Genomic DNA, 14,541 nt, shown 5'->3' on the forward strand with positions numbered 1-14,541 from the left:
TAAGCAAGACGAAAGTAATGGTATTTGAAAAGGAAGAAAATATGACAAACTGTGAAATTTCGATTGGTCAAGAAAGAGTGGAACAAGTGAAAGAGTTTGTGTATCTGGGTACCTTGTTCACTAGGGATGGTAAGCATGATAAAGACATTGAAAGGAGAGTGAATGCTGGAAATCGTGTGAATGGGGCACTTAACGCTTTTATGAGCAGCCAGAAGGTGTCGCAAAAAGCACGGTTGGCTGTTCATAGAGGGGTGTTGGTGCCTACACTTATGTATGGTAGCGAAAGTTGGGTATGGCAGAAGAGGCATCAGAGCCAAGTGAATGCAGTGGAAATGAGAGCGTTGAGAAGTGTGTGTGGTGTGAGATTGCAAGATAGAATTAGGAACAGTGTGATAAGGGAAAAGTGTGGACTGAATGTAGATGTAGTGACAAAAATTGAGAAAGGTATGTTGAGATGGTTTGGACACGTGGAAAGAATGAGTGAAAGAAGGCTAACAAAGAGAGTGTATAAGGGAGAAGTGGAAGTGGGAGTTGGAAGGGGTAGACCTCGGCGGACTTTCTCTGATCAGATCGGGGAAATCCTGAAGAAAGGCCAGGTCAAGAGCACCCTAAACCGACGAGCGTGTATGAGGAATGTTATGAAAGTGAAGGAAGCGAAAGAGGTATGTCAGGATCGTAGCAAGTGGAAATCCGTGGTCTCTGCCTACCCCTCCGGGAAATAGGCGTGATTATATGTATGTATGTGTTCATTATTATTTTATTTTTATTTTAGTACATATTTTTATTTTAGTACATACTACATACTTACCTATTCCTACAGATGCAATTACATTTTGAGCATTGCGAGGGTTTCAAAACTTCCAAGATAGGAGAGGCGATCGAATGTTGTTACCAAAACAACATTTTAACTCAACACCATAGTATGTTGCGAAAACCACTGGTAGCGTAGTGACCAATGATTATCATCCGTTATCGCGATACTGCGTAATGCGTATTGCATATAGGTTATCAGTTCTCTACTCACCTGTGGGAGGGAAAGAAAGTGTTTCAACACAAAATTACAATAATACTAGTGTTCAGTAGTCAAAATGTATAATTAAGTACGAAAAATATCTTTGACTTTGTGACTTTTTTAACGATTAGGTATAAATAGAACTTTTGTCTCACACAACTACTGGTTTTCTATCCTCGTTATTGCTTTTTTAACGTCTTTTTTTTTAATTTTACCTTTTCTTTGATTTATACTCTTATGCAAAAAACTTCCTTTGGTTTTTAAATAGTTTTTTATGACATAAACGTAGAGTAGTGATTAAACATTCAGTGAAGGAAGATATGTGACAATGGGTTGGCACACTAAAGAGTCTTTGACCATAGCTACTGCCACCACGGCGGCGTGTATGACAGTTTTCATGGGAGTGTTGTGTATTTGCGTTATATACCGCAGAAGTAAGTAAATAAATCATTAATAATGTATTCGGTGCCTCTACTAGGGTGTAGCAACATATTTATACGTAGTTATCATAATATGTAGATGTAAGTATAGAAATACAAACAGTCATCTTTATTACCGTTTAAGAAATGTTCTATAGATACTTAGTAAAAAAAATATCTTGTCCGGTAAAAATGTCCGACAAAAAATTACAATTTCAAGTGCAAGAGTACCTATGTTCAAACACTAAAATTAAATTACTAGCTTTTTAAAATATATATTGATTTTGTTTAGTAGGTATAGTTTGTAGCTTCCTATTAGAGCCCGACGGTTAATCCTATTGTTAAGCAAGACCGCTCGTGCCACGTGCCACAACCACCTGCATAAAAAATCGTTCGTTCACTTTTCCCAGGTAATTGAATTACAACTCCTATTAGTAGAGATGATATAGCCTTTGGGGTCAAAATAATTCCCACAAAGACGGGGTTTGATGTTTTTAGTTCTTTGGGTGTATCTTTTTGACATACTAAAAATATATCAAAATATATGCATGCAAAACGCATTTATTGACATTTCAAATTTGAAAAATCAAAAAAAATATTAAAAATCGTGTGTGGTATCAAATGACAGGAAATTACACGCTAAAAAAGGTCGTGAGGTTAACTTAACAAAATAAAAATAAAAAAAACAAAGTGGTGGCTGAAAAACTGTTTTTATTTCAATGTTGAAAATTATTTCCTACATTGAAAACTAAACTAAACTATCATAGTTTTACACATCAAAATACATTGTGTAAAAGAAAAGAATATTTAATTAATGAATACCTATTTTTAATGATATTAATATAATATGAAAAATATAGGCTCTATATTAATTTAAAAAGTTTTATCAATAAACTGAACGCACCTCAAAGGAGGTGCTTGGCAGAATATATGGAACAAAAACTATTGTAAACTGGTCATATTTTTGTAAAACTCGATTTCGACTGGCAAATTATATTACTTTTTGGCAACCGGGTTTTTTACCCTAATTAGATCCCGCTGAATCCGAATTTGCTCGATCGAATTCTTGACCGGAAGTGAGATATTTGATATTAAAGGTTCCTTTTTTTAGCATGTCGTAAATAACTCTTAAACGGTGGCGCATAGCAAAAATGTTCTTATACGTAAGTAATCTGCATAAAATTTCCTACAAGAAAGATTTCGTACAATTTTTCGCTAGGATCAATATTCAAAGAGATATTAACGCGGGAAAGTTAATTATAATCACTTCTAAGGTCGGTTTTTTTTTTAGTTTTTCGTAAATAACTCGTAAACGGTGGCCAATATATTAAAATGTTGTTAAATGTTAATAATCTACACAAAATTCTCTACAAAAAAGATTCAGTACACTTTTCGCAGGGATTAATATTTAAAAAGATAATACAGAGGGAAAGTTAATTATAATAAATTCTAAGGTTCCTTGTTTTTATTTTTTCGTTAATAATTTGAAAAAACAAAGCAGCGAGTAAGTTCATTATAATAAATTTTAAAGATATTATTTATTAATAACAAAGTGAAAAAAAAAACTAAACGTTAAAATTAAAACTAAAATATAACAAATCTTAAACTAAACTTATAAGTAAAAAATGCTCCCCAGGTCACCTTCATGAGTTATGGTGCCCAGAAGGCTGGCAGCGTTACCTTTTTGGATGGCCAGGCTTATCCTCTGGCCGAGGTAGCTGCCAGCCCTCCGGTCACCTGAGATGTCCATGAGGCGCTGGGACATTCCTTAAATAAGCTTTTTGTGCTAGGCCCCCACGGTCCCAGAGTCTCTACGCCAAACGGCGCAAATATGTAGCCCTCGCCGAGGACAGCATATTTGCGCCGCTTGTTCTGTTCAGCGGTTGTAGCCGCCGGTCCCGCCTTGACGGAGGTCGCCTGTAGGTGGGACGGCGCGAGCGTGTCAACGCAGGTGGCGTCCCACACAAGCGTCCTCCCCAGCCTTCACGGAATAAGTGAAGTTCCGTCGGGCCGCTTGCCGTCGTCGCGTGCGATACCGTTCGGCTCTAGGATGGCCGGCACACTAAAGGAAGCAAGCGCGCTCCGGATGACATCATTCAGGGAGGTGTGGCGAGAGATGCGGCCTGCGCTTCTCTGGCAGGGCAAGCCGTGGTGGCCCAGCTCGTCAACATTGGAGCCACAGCGGCAGCGGTGGGGCTCATTGGTTTTGACCCCCAATCGCAGACTGGTAGCGAGTGCGAGGGCCTTTCTCTCTAGGAGAGTGCCTATGTTGGGGGATGGCAATGCATGGAGCGAGAGCCCCGACTCTGGCTCCGATACAGCTAAGAGACGAGCGCGCTCTGCAGGGCTTTGAGCATTATCAATAAGAGCTTTTAAGGTGGCTCTGCAGAGGGGCTCATCCCAAAGTTTTTGAGAATGAACGAAGGCTGAAAAAAAAAATCAGTCTTTCAGCCACCACTTTGTTTTTTATTTTTATTTTGTAAAATCAACTTCACAACCTTTTTTAGCGTGTAATTTCCTGTCATTTGATACCACACACGATTTTTAATATTTTTTTTGATTTTTCAAATTTGAAATGTAATAAATGCGTTTTGCATGCATATATTTTGATATATTTTTAGTATGTCAAAAAGATACACACAAAGAACTAAAAAAATCAAACCCCGTCTTTGTGGGAATTATTTTGACCCTTACATACAAATTTTCATACGACTCATCTACTATATGGAAATTGCAATAAGATTCAAAATGAACTAATGGATAAATATTTTGTTACGATGTGTGTGATCCGTTCAACTCGCCGGCACTCAACACTTCGGTTACTGAGTGCCGGCGAGTCGAACGCTACAGAACCAGTCTAAAATGTGTCATCGATATGCGTAACAAAGGCGCTTTATCGGAGAGCGCACCTACACTGGTTTTTTGAGGCGTTGCACTAGCCCGCGCTCAGTTGCCAAATAGAATAATTAAGACCCTTTTTTGCAGGTAAGCAGCACGTGCAGTTTTACTTAACAATAGACAATGAATTAGCCGTCGGGCTCTATTAGGAAACTACAAACTATACACAGTTTCCGGCAAAAATAAACCATGGCGCACGTTATCCTATTAAATTATTCTACTAAAACCACATAAGTTTATTTGCCTTAAATGCATCATTTAATTTATTTTTAATGTGGTGTTGCTATGCTAGCCATATTAAGTCGCAGCTCATCTCTTTTACAGACACTTTTAATATAATTTCCGACACTGAATCACAATGGACAACCACCAACACATTCTAACCACTCATTCATTCAATGTAGTTTGTCGTTCACTCTTCGCCCGCGCTCTCATCTAGCGTCATATGAATTTTAAATTTCGAATCGATTCTAAAATGCCACAGACGTTGATAGCGACAGATAAGGCAAGATTAAAGTGTTATTTATTTTAGTTGTAGTCAAGTTTGAGTCAGTAGCAATGATGGACTTAGTGGCGTCTTTAATGATCGGCGTGTTTATTTTTATGTGTTTGTATTTGTTTTGGTTCTGGTTTTGTCTCGGGTGCTGTATAAAGAGAAGTAAGTTTATATTATAACTAAACTTAAATTAATCTGATTCTTTGGTGGATTGGTTTAAAACATGTTTTTCTTTTGCTGTGTTTAAATGCACGAATTCCAATATTTGAATTTAAGGAGCAGGTAAAAACATTATCTTACCTGTCTTCATCTTTCTGATAAAAACGGGCTCAATTCGGTATGTTTTATGACAGTAAGTAATATACCTAACAAAACTTGTTAGGTAAAGTTAAGTTTTGCTAAATTAATTTTGGAAGTCGTTTCCGAGGCTTACAGACCTAATAATAGGCCTCGGAAATTCATGAGCTAAGCAAGCAATTTAAAAACACTTGTGACTATATTATGAAATTGGTAGCAATGCGGATAGTTACTAAGTATGGACTTTTAACGATGTGGTAAAAGGGCTGCTTTGTAATAATAATGATATTAATTCTCTAATAGGCTTAATATTATTCTAACATATATAATTTTAGAACCTGTAGGCTTGGTGATTGATCACGGAGTTATGGAATTAGGAGACCTAAAAGCGATTAGCTTAGGTATTTACTGGTATCAAATGAGACAACTTGATTTAGATATCTTTTTACGAAATTAAATTTATCATTAGGTATGTTATGTACCTACTGTTTTAAAGTGAAACGGTTAGCGAATAATTAGCATTTTGAAAGTGGCTTCTTATAATGATAAACTACTTTATGTACTTATACAAATCATCGTGTTTCTTGCCAATAGTGATAATTCAAAATTTAAAGATGGCTTAAGCTACCGGAGCGCATTTATTTTTAAGGTTAAATAAACTCAAGCCAAAAATGCTATTTGTTTTGTTCAAATTGTAAATAGGTCCCTATCTGTTTTTTCATTGTTGCTTCCGTTTAGACTAAGAATTACAACAAATTTTTTGTTAAGTACTAACTAGCTTTTGCCCGCGACTTCGTCTGCGTGGAATTATTAGTACCAGCAGCTAGAGTAAGTACAGCGCCTGGATAAAATCTAATAGCAATTCGAGCATAATATGCTTAATTTTTTACACCAATTAACAGGCACTTCATTAATTTTCTCATTTCCACCCCCCTTTTCACCCTCTTTAGGGACTTCTGACATAAAAACTATCTTATGTCTTTCCCCGGGACTTAAACTATCTCTATGCCAAATTTAAACTAAATCAGTTCAGCGGTTTAAGTGTGAAGAGGTAACAGACAGACAGACAGATACACTTTCGCATTTATGGGCATTTTCACTTAACTGTGCACTGTTAACGGCCGGTTAGCATTCATTACAAAACTGACGGTCAATGTCAAATCCCATACATTTTGTCAGGAATGTAACGGTTAGATGTTACTGAAACACGACTTAAGTCGCGCTTTAAAGTACAAGTTAAATGAAAATGCCCTTATTGCCCAGTGGCAATAGTATTTAGATTGCACATTGTGCTATTAATTTGTATAAGGCGTTAAAAACAACGTTCAGTAAAAGTGAGTCGTTGATTTTTATTTGTGGCTTTCCAATACAGAAGGGTCCTTATGTTTCAAGTAGAATAAGGTCCTTTCCATCTGAAATTCCAACAGAAATTCTGATAAAAAGGTCCTTATTCCACATGAAGCATAAGGACCCTTCTCCTACGGAAAGCCACATTTTACCATATGCCAACTAGGTTGTTCAAGATTGCTTTTATATAATTTGATTCATTAATAACTAGCAAAAAGCAGAGCTTTGTAAGGGCTCGCGGAGGTTTTCTACCTTAACGTACCGAACCGGTTGCTGTCCGGTACGCCTGTCTGTTACAGCTTTTACTTTGTCCTTTAAAAACGTGTCCAGACGACAAAATCAAATTGCCAATATCATCCACACGTAATATACAATTTCATAAGTGCATTACATCCTACACGGTCGCCCAGTACTTTTTGTAAGGAACCCAACTGGCTTTCCTACATAATGTTGGGTCAGCGAGCCAATGTTCTTGAATTTATTTTTGCGTCCACTCCACATAATTGATCGAAAAACTATCCCGTCTGGACACCTACTGGCGGTAATCACGCTGCTCCGCACATAAACTAACACACACAATTCCACTAGGTACAGCCAGGGTCCAGCATCAGCTCTATCTTGGGTACTGCTCTTCCAAGTTCTCATTAAGACGTGTCAGATGACCAAAACAGCGTGTGCCTATGTTGCACCAAACCTGAGTTCCACTAGGTACAGCCAGGGTTTAGCATCAGCTCTATCTTGGGTACTACTTTCCTAAGTTCTCATCAAGACGAGTTGCATGACCAAAACAGCGTGTGCCTATGTTGTATAAAACCCGAGCTCCATTAGGCACTGTCAGGGTTCAGCATCAGCTATCTTGGGTACTGAAAGTACTGATCTACCCAGTGATCATCATGACGAGTCGGATATCCAAAACAGCGTGTGTTTATGTATGTTGCATCAAACCCGAGCTCCACTAGGTACTGCCAGGGTTCGGCATCGGCTCTATCTTGGGTACTACTCTCCTAAGTGCTCATCAAGATGAGTCGGGTGACCAAACCATAATGTGCCTTTGTTACACCAAACCTGAGTTCCACTAGGTACTGCCAGGGTACTGGGTCATTTTGCTGATCTGCACGCCGACGTTTCGATTGGCGTGCAGTTCCCATACAAGTTGCAGTCGGGTTGTAGTCCGTCTGTATCGGCCCTAAGTCCAATAGAAACACTAAAGGCGCCATTCATTAATTACGTAAGACAATTTTTGCCAGCTTTTGACCCCCTCCCAACCCTATGTAAGAAATAATAAGAATAGGCTGACCCCGTCCAGCCACCAATATAATTTATTTTCAAAAAAATATTTTTATGAATGTTTATTTGTACCTGTACAAAGGTACTTGAGCTCGTTTAAGCTAACACCGTGTTTGATAGCACAGAGTGTGGAAGTAATTATTTTAAACATCATAATTTCATAGAAATTTAAAAAAATATTGCATCTTTGTGATCTTACTTAAGAACTATGAAAACCCCCTCCCACCCCCTTGTAAGAAAAAATAAGATATGTTCGACCCCCCTCCACCCCAAAATCGTCTTACGTAATAAATGAATGGCGCCAAAACTGTATCTCGAAGTGAAAATACCCGATTTAAGTTTGCTAACACAACATGACTTCGTTCATCACATCGTCAGCGTCACAAAACATACGAGTAAATTGACCTCCGCAGTAAATATACAGCAAGATTGATTGTTCTAGTAGGTATTCACAAAAACTTAATTGCTAAAAAATAACCGCCGAAAAAAAACTAAAAGGAAATAAAAAACCGGCACTAACACGAAAGGAGTCGACCAAACAATAGCACACTGAAAAGAAAAAAATAATTATTTTGTCTTCAATAACGCAAGTGAATACCTATGAACTATGTATATACATACTTCTGAAATCAATCACACAAATCTGCGTATTTATATATTTACAATCTGTTATTTTTGGAGTCGGTGCAGGTGCTTCACTAAGGTGCTCAAGTTTGTTTGAGGCTGGCACCGACTCCAAAAATAACAGATTGTAAATATATAAATACGCAGATTTGTGTGATTGATTTCAGAAGTATGTATATACATAGTTCATAGGTATTCACTTGCGTTATTGAAGACAAAATAATTATTTTTTTCTTTTCAGTGTGCTATTGTTTGGTCGACTCCTTTCGTGTTAGTGCCGGTTTTTTATTTCCTTTTAGTTTTTTTTCGGCGGTTATTTTTTTTGTTAAAAAGTTTTTATTTTATAATTTTCTGTGGCTATAATTTATACAAATTATTACATGCTTAATTTTTGATTACTTTTAAAATAGCTACCTACCTTGCTTTAGCTATTAACTGTTATATTAATAATCCTACTTTAACTATTATGTTCTGTAATATAAATAAATTACCCCTATTTTCCCACCCTTAGGGTAGGATTTTTTTCCAAATTTTTATTATTATTACGACTACTCTGTAAAAGGTTATGCGTGGTCATACGTTACAATCGGTGAGTGAAAAAATCAATCATCCCCTATTTTACTACCCTTAACGTTGGATTTTTTTTTCCAAATTTATATGGGACCAACTTCGGGGACCAACTTATACCCTTTCCAATAAAAAAATAATTATCAAAATCGAACACCTCTGTAAAAAGTTATGCGTGGTCATACATAAAAAAAAAAAAAAAATATATATACGCGTCGACTTGAGAACCTCCTCCGTTTTTTTTTTCGTCGGTTGAAAATGGGAATCAAACCAAGTGAAGCGAGGTGGGTTAAATCCAAAATTGTACCCACTTTGGTAGTCATCGTTGTTAATGGCGTAAGCGCCATCGACATTATTGAACTTGAAAACACCACATAGGTATCGTATTGTCTGAATCTTAAGTAGTCAATTTGTATATAAGAATGTCCAATATTTATTTATTTATTTATTACTAACGCCATCTGTTAGAGATAGAAATAATTAACATTAGCACGAATGTTAATTCATCATTTTGCCAACAGATGGCGCTAGTAGTAATACAAAGTGTTATTACTTTATTTTATTTTTTTAGGTTTATAAAATGATATTTTTATGTTTGATAACACATCTAGACATGAATTTAAATTACTATGTTAAATTTCATACCTAACAGTGCAGTAGTTTTTCCGTAAAGTGTACCACAAGAATGCATAGTTCGTCGATTAGTGATAGGGCTCGCTTCGCTCGCCCTAATTATTGTCTTATTTTGCTAAACCGTAGGGAATTTATAATAGTCATGATCCTATGATCTAACGCGGGTTACGCGGGACTTACCTGCATCACTTCATTATGTATTTTGAATGACTAGGTATAATGACTTTTATATTTGTCATGTCAAACCATGATAATAACGTCAGTCAACTGTGGAAGGACATACAGTCAGCATTAACAGTAGCAAATGAAACTACGCACCAAAAGTAAAAGGTTGCCACCCTTGAATCCTTTTCCTATTAATACCTAGAGATATATCTCCACAGTTGGCGGTCTTAAGTAGGTATCTGTCAGTATAGGCCCCGTGTATCGTCCGGCTAACTAGTAGGTAATCTGTGAGCCCCTTTAGAGAATGGTAGACACATTTGATGCGTAGCTTGATCAGTGATCTGTTACTTTTGATGAAGAATGCACTAGTTCCCAGTGGTAATTTTATGGCGGCTGCTGGTGACAGATAGAAACCTACCTATTCGTAATTACTATAATTACACAACCCAGAATAACAAGCTAAAGGAAGTAAAGTGCGTCAAGCAAATCTTGTCAGTAGCAATGTAAAGCAAACTAAAGTAGGGCAACACTCAAAGAGCAGTATTGCGCTAAGAAAAGCAGCAATGTACGTCGAACCAAAACGAATATGATTTTTTTTCCGCTGAGCGCGCCCTACGTACGTCAATTCAAATTGTCACTTGCGGCTTATTGAAAATTTTAGAAATTGTTATTTAATATGGACGGACAATTTAAAAGCCATGTTAGTCAAAATGATTAACAAATTTGAAGATATCAAATTACAATTAGAAGCGGACTATGCCATTAAACCATTCTGAGAGAACTCAAAATCACCAAACGACTCTCAACAATCTGCCAGGAGAGGGCTCTTAGATTCTTTGGGCACATAATGCGGTCACCACACCACAGCCTCGCACGTGACATCATACTGGGGCAAGTTGAAGGCAAGCGCGCTAGAGGAAGAGCCCCTGCAAGATGGTCGGTTTCCATAAAACAAGCATGTGGTTCCATGCAGAGGGCAGCCCACATAGCACATAGCCCTTGTTCGCGATAAATGGAGGGACATAGTTATTGGTCACGATCCTCAGTCATGAGGGAACGACAAAGAAGAGATGCCATTAAACTAGAATGTATGAATAAAATCATTGCTTCCGCTGGTAGATGTCCTACTGGATTTTAATATTTTATTAGATTTCTCAGTTGGAATTCAATTTTAATCATAGCAAAATGGTAATTGTGGAATATTTGATACTTACAATATAATATGCCACTTGTCAATGTAAATTAGTGGATCAATATCACATACCTACCTGTGTAATATTTTGATTGGTATACCTTGTACAATATACATAATAAAAATAAAACAAGTGATATTTGGGTGCTTATTTAATTGAAATGTAAGAGAAGATAAGGGTCACTTTAACTTACCTACACTTTAATTCAGGGCATTCATTGAAAAAATATGAAGTTACCAAGGTTACCTGGTCACTTCAACCAAGCATCATAATACTCTGTAGTCATCTATTGCATATTTTGCATCTTAAGCATAAAACAGATTTGTTACAAAATGTGTAATTTAAGTTTCCAAACATAAGGAGTTAACTCCTTTTATCTTCCCAATATAACTTTAATTAACTTACAATAAACATTTCTTGGGTAAACTAAATATTTTTAGTTTAGTTTAACAGTAATTTGTCTAATTTAACCCTTGGTACCTATTTTATTTCATGGTGCTAAGAAATTCTATTCTTCTATTCAATTTATAATTTGTAGGGTTCTGTGGCAGGCATAAAATAGATTCTTTATGTAGTTTGGCCCAGGACTGACTGTCTAAAGACAGAGGGAATCTATGCTAAAGCTATGAGTATAATTTTCTTGGATCTGACTAACTGGCTAGTTGTGTTTGCCAGGCGAAAGTTTAGGAAATATGTTTGAGAAATATAACACAATTATAATATTGTTATGTTGTGTATGGTATGTATAATTATAGTTCAGGGATACTCTTTACATGCTAGTTTGGTAACATTTTGCTCATGCTGCTGTTTTGTGTATGGGCTAAAAATGTTACACATATCGGCTAAATTATATTTGGTATGCTGATAATTAAACAAGGCATTTATATATCAGGAGAATACTGTTAGGAAATTTTTATAACTTGCACAGTAGGCTATTCAAGACTTGTCATTTTGGAAATGTGAAAATACTTTTCTAAAATTATACCTACACTGCGTCTAGTGCTCCATAAGAATGCTGACTACATTATTTTCTTTTATTGAACAAACAGGTATGTAAAGCGACTTAACACTTCTTTTAGAAAGATACATAGGTACAGTCAGCAGCAAAAGTTGCTAAGCGAGCCAGGTATTCAAAATTACCTTGACACACTCTTATTCTCTTCATAATAAAGTCGCGTCAAGATCATTTTGAACACCTGGCCCGCTTAGTAACTTTTGCTGCTGACTGTACCTGTTTCAGCAAGTATAAACTAGGATTTCCCATATAGGTATATATGTGCAGTAGCTGAGAGCATGAAACAAATTAGCCTAAATAATATATTTTCTTGATGACCAACATAAGGACAACTTATACAAGAATAATCTATTCCATCAATATTTAAGCTCTCAATATTTTTGTTACATTTTTAAATAAGGTAATAAATTTATTTTTCGTCTTGGTTGCGCTGTATATAACGTATATAAACCGCCGTAGGTAAGTATTGTCTGACTGAACTTCTGAAGAGAAACTACCTACTACGAACGCCTCATATTGAGCGAGATTTAATCCTGCAACAAACATATGTAAGGATTAGGTAATGTTGCGAAAGAACGGCGATATAATCAAAGTTCTTAATACTGTTTTAAAAGTTTACCTTTGTAAATTATGTAGTCGAATCAGTCGCTGAAAATATTAAGATATGTGGGCCTATGGACGGTTTCCAGGACACAATGTGTGGTCTTATTGGATAGATTTAGGCATACGTTTTAATTTTATTTATGCCTTTTAACCCTAAAACAAAAAAAACTGCACATAATCTTAAAAGTTCTTCCCATGTTCTTCCAGTACTTGTCATAACCTAAAATTTTAGTAATGTTTACTATCAACGAGTATGATTATACATTGCAGGCTTAGCTTTGCTTAAGGTAATGTACAATCTTATTAAATATCAGAAAATATCACGAGTCACAGCAGAAATATCTCTTGAAATAAAAACGATTCAGAATGTCAACAAACAAGTTGGCCACAGATAAAACACAGATGACACGCGATTTTGGAATTATTCGAACACAGTGTTGCTAGCCCGCGATTTTTCAAATTTGCCGCCTTTTTCTACTGACAAGATTTGCTTGACGCAGTATAGGTACAAATATACTTCCTTATGAGGCGATAATAATAACCCTTGTTCAATGGTTTCGATCAGAGATAATCATAATCAACTAAGAGAAATACTACTGCTTGAATATTACATGAGTACTTATACATAAGGTACCTAGTCGTGAATAATATAAAATAGAACGTTTTAATCGGCGTTTTATCAATGCCGACTAATTCGAAATTAAATTCTATGTTTGAAAGGATAGATTCCTAAATCGAATGGGTTTTAAGCTATCTACCGCCATCTCGTATAAAACATGCTTGCTTTAATAAAATGCTAACTTTATGCACCATGAATAAGGTTCATTGTCCTAAAGATAATGTTTTCATGTTTTGAAAGATAGATAAATGCTAATCTGATTAATGTTGCCAATAATTTGCGATTAAGTGACTAGTTTATTAATAAATATAATAAGAATTGTACGTGAAGAGTTATTATTCAAATTATTTTTTAAATAGTCGTGATACAAGTTATAATGGACGAATTGACAGCAGCTTTAATATTTATGGGAATAAATATAATGTTGTTCTTCTGCCTTTACGGAATATTCGTGAAATTTATTGGTGAGTGTTTTTGTTTGAGAGGACAACGATAACATCAACATCATGTGTCATGTGCTTTCATGAGGTGGTATTTTACTAATTTTTCATTGGCAACACCAACCAAACTCAGATTTGCTATGAGATATTCTTCATTTACAATCCTAGTTAAATACAAAAATATTATTATTATATGTACTTATACCTATCGGTGAAGATGCTCTTTGCTTAACTTCTGGGACGCACACGACACTGTTAAAAGTTTTAACTTCAAAATAGGAGGGTAGGTACCTATATTTTTAAAATAGTATGAGGGAGCTGTAAAGGTACGAAATAATTCTGTTAAAAGTTGTTCTTTATTAACAATCTGTTTATCTACAAAGTGTGGATAAAAACAATTGTCTAAATATCTTATCAAATCAGCAACGACATGGCTGAAACATGGCTGAAACAAAGGAATATGTTAATAGGGAACGATATCGCGGTTATCACACTGATGTTAATTCGCATGTCGCTCCGGTATATAAGCTACGCACACGTCACGGAAGCGGTGTGCCGTCTCTCTTAAGAATCTGTATAATACAACACGCACGAGCACGTGCACATCTACGCACATCAGGTGTGCTCAGGCCTTAAGTGAAATGACACCTCATACCTTGCATCGTAGGTAATCCGGCAAAAGCTGTATAGGCCAATCAAATTAGATTCATAAAAAGCGTTACGAAGAATTAATTCCCAGCAAGCTGGAAATCGTTTTGATACCTTCATTTTCAGTGGCGTAGCTTGAACTAATCTAGCCGTGGGCGAAGTCGCATCTGCAAGGCATTTTTCTTTCAATGTGTATTCCCAAGATAGTAAAAAGAGTTGGTTTCCGCGAGGCATCCTTAAGTGCAAGGCCGTGGGCGAGGGCCCACTTAGCCCACGCC

At 36.3% G+C, this 14,541-nt stretch overlaps 1 protein-coding gene across 5 annotated transcripts in view; it reads left to right on the plus strand.

Moving 5' to 3' along the window:
- The window catches only part of LOC134802720 (uncharacterized), a 58,712-nt gene that overhangs the window by 29,970 nt on the left and 14,201 nt on the right, over positions 1-14,541 (plus strand). Inside the window, exon 1 of one of the 5 annotated variants that reach the window (XM_063775397.1) lies at positions 1,302-1,446. The exons of 3 other annotated variants lie outside the window; for them this stretch is intronic. In XM_063775397.1, the coding sequence (XP_063631467.1) occupies positions 1,341-1,446 (106 nt within the window). In that variant the 5' untranslated portion in view covers positions 1,302-1,340. Of the gene's footprint in view, positions 1-1,301; positions 1,447-13,507; positions 13,640-14,541 lie in introns of those variants that run through there. One more of the 5 variants, XM_063775413.1, reaches the window with a different exon arrangement.

This window comes from Cydia splendana, chromosome 2 (genome assembly GCF_910591565.1).
Source record: "Cydia splendana chromosome 2, ilCydSple1.2, whole genome shotgun sequence".
NCBI lineage: Eukaryota > Metazoa > Arthropoda > Insecta > Lepidoptera > Tortricidae > Cydia > Cydia splendana.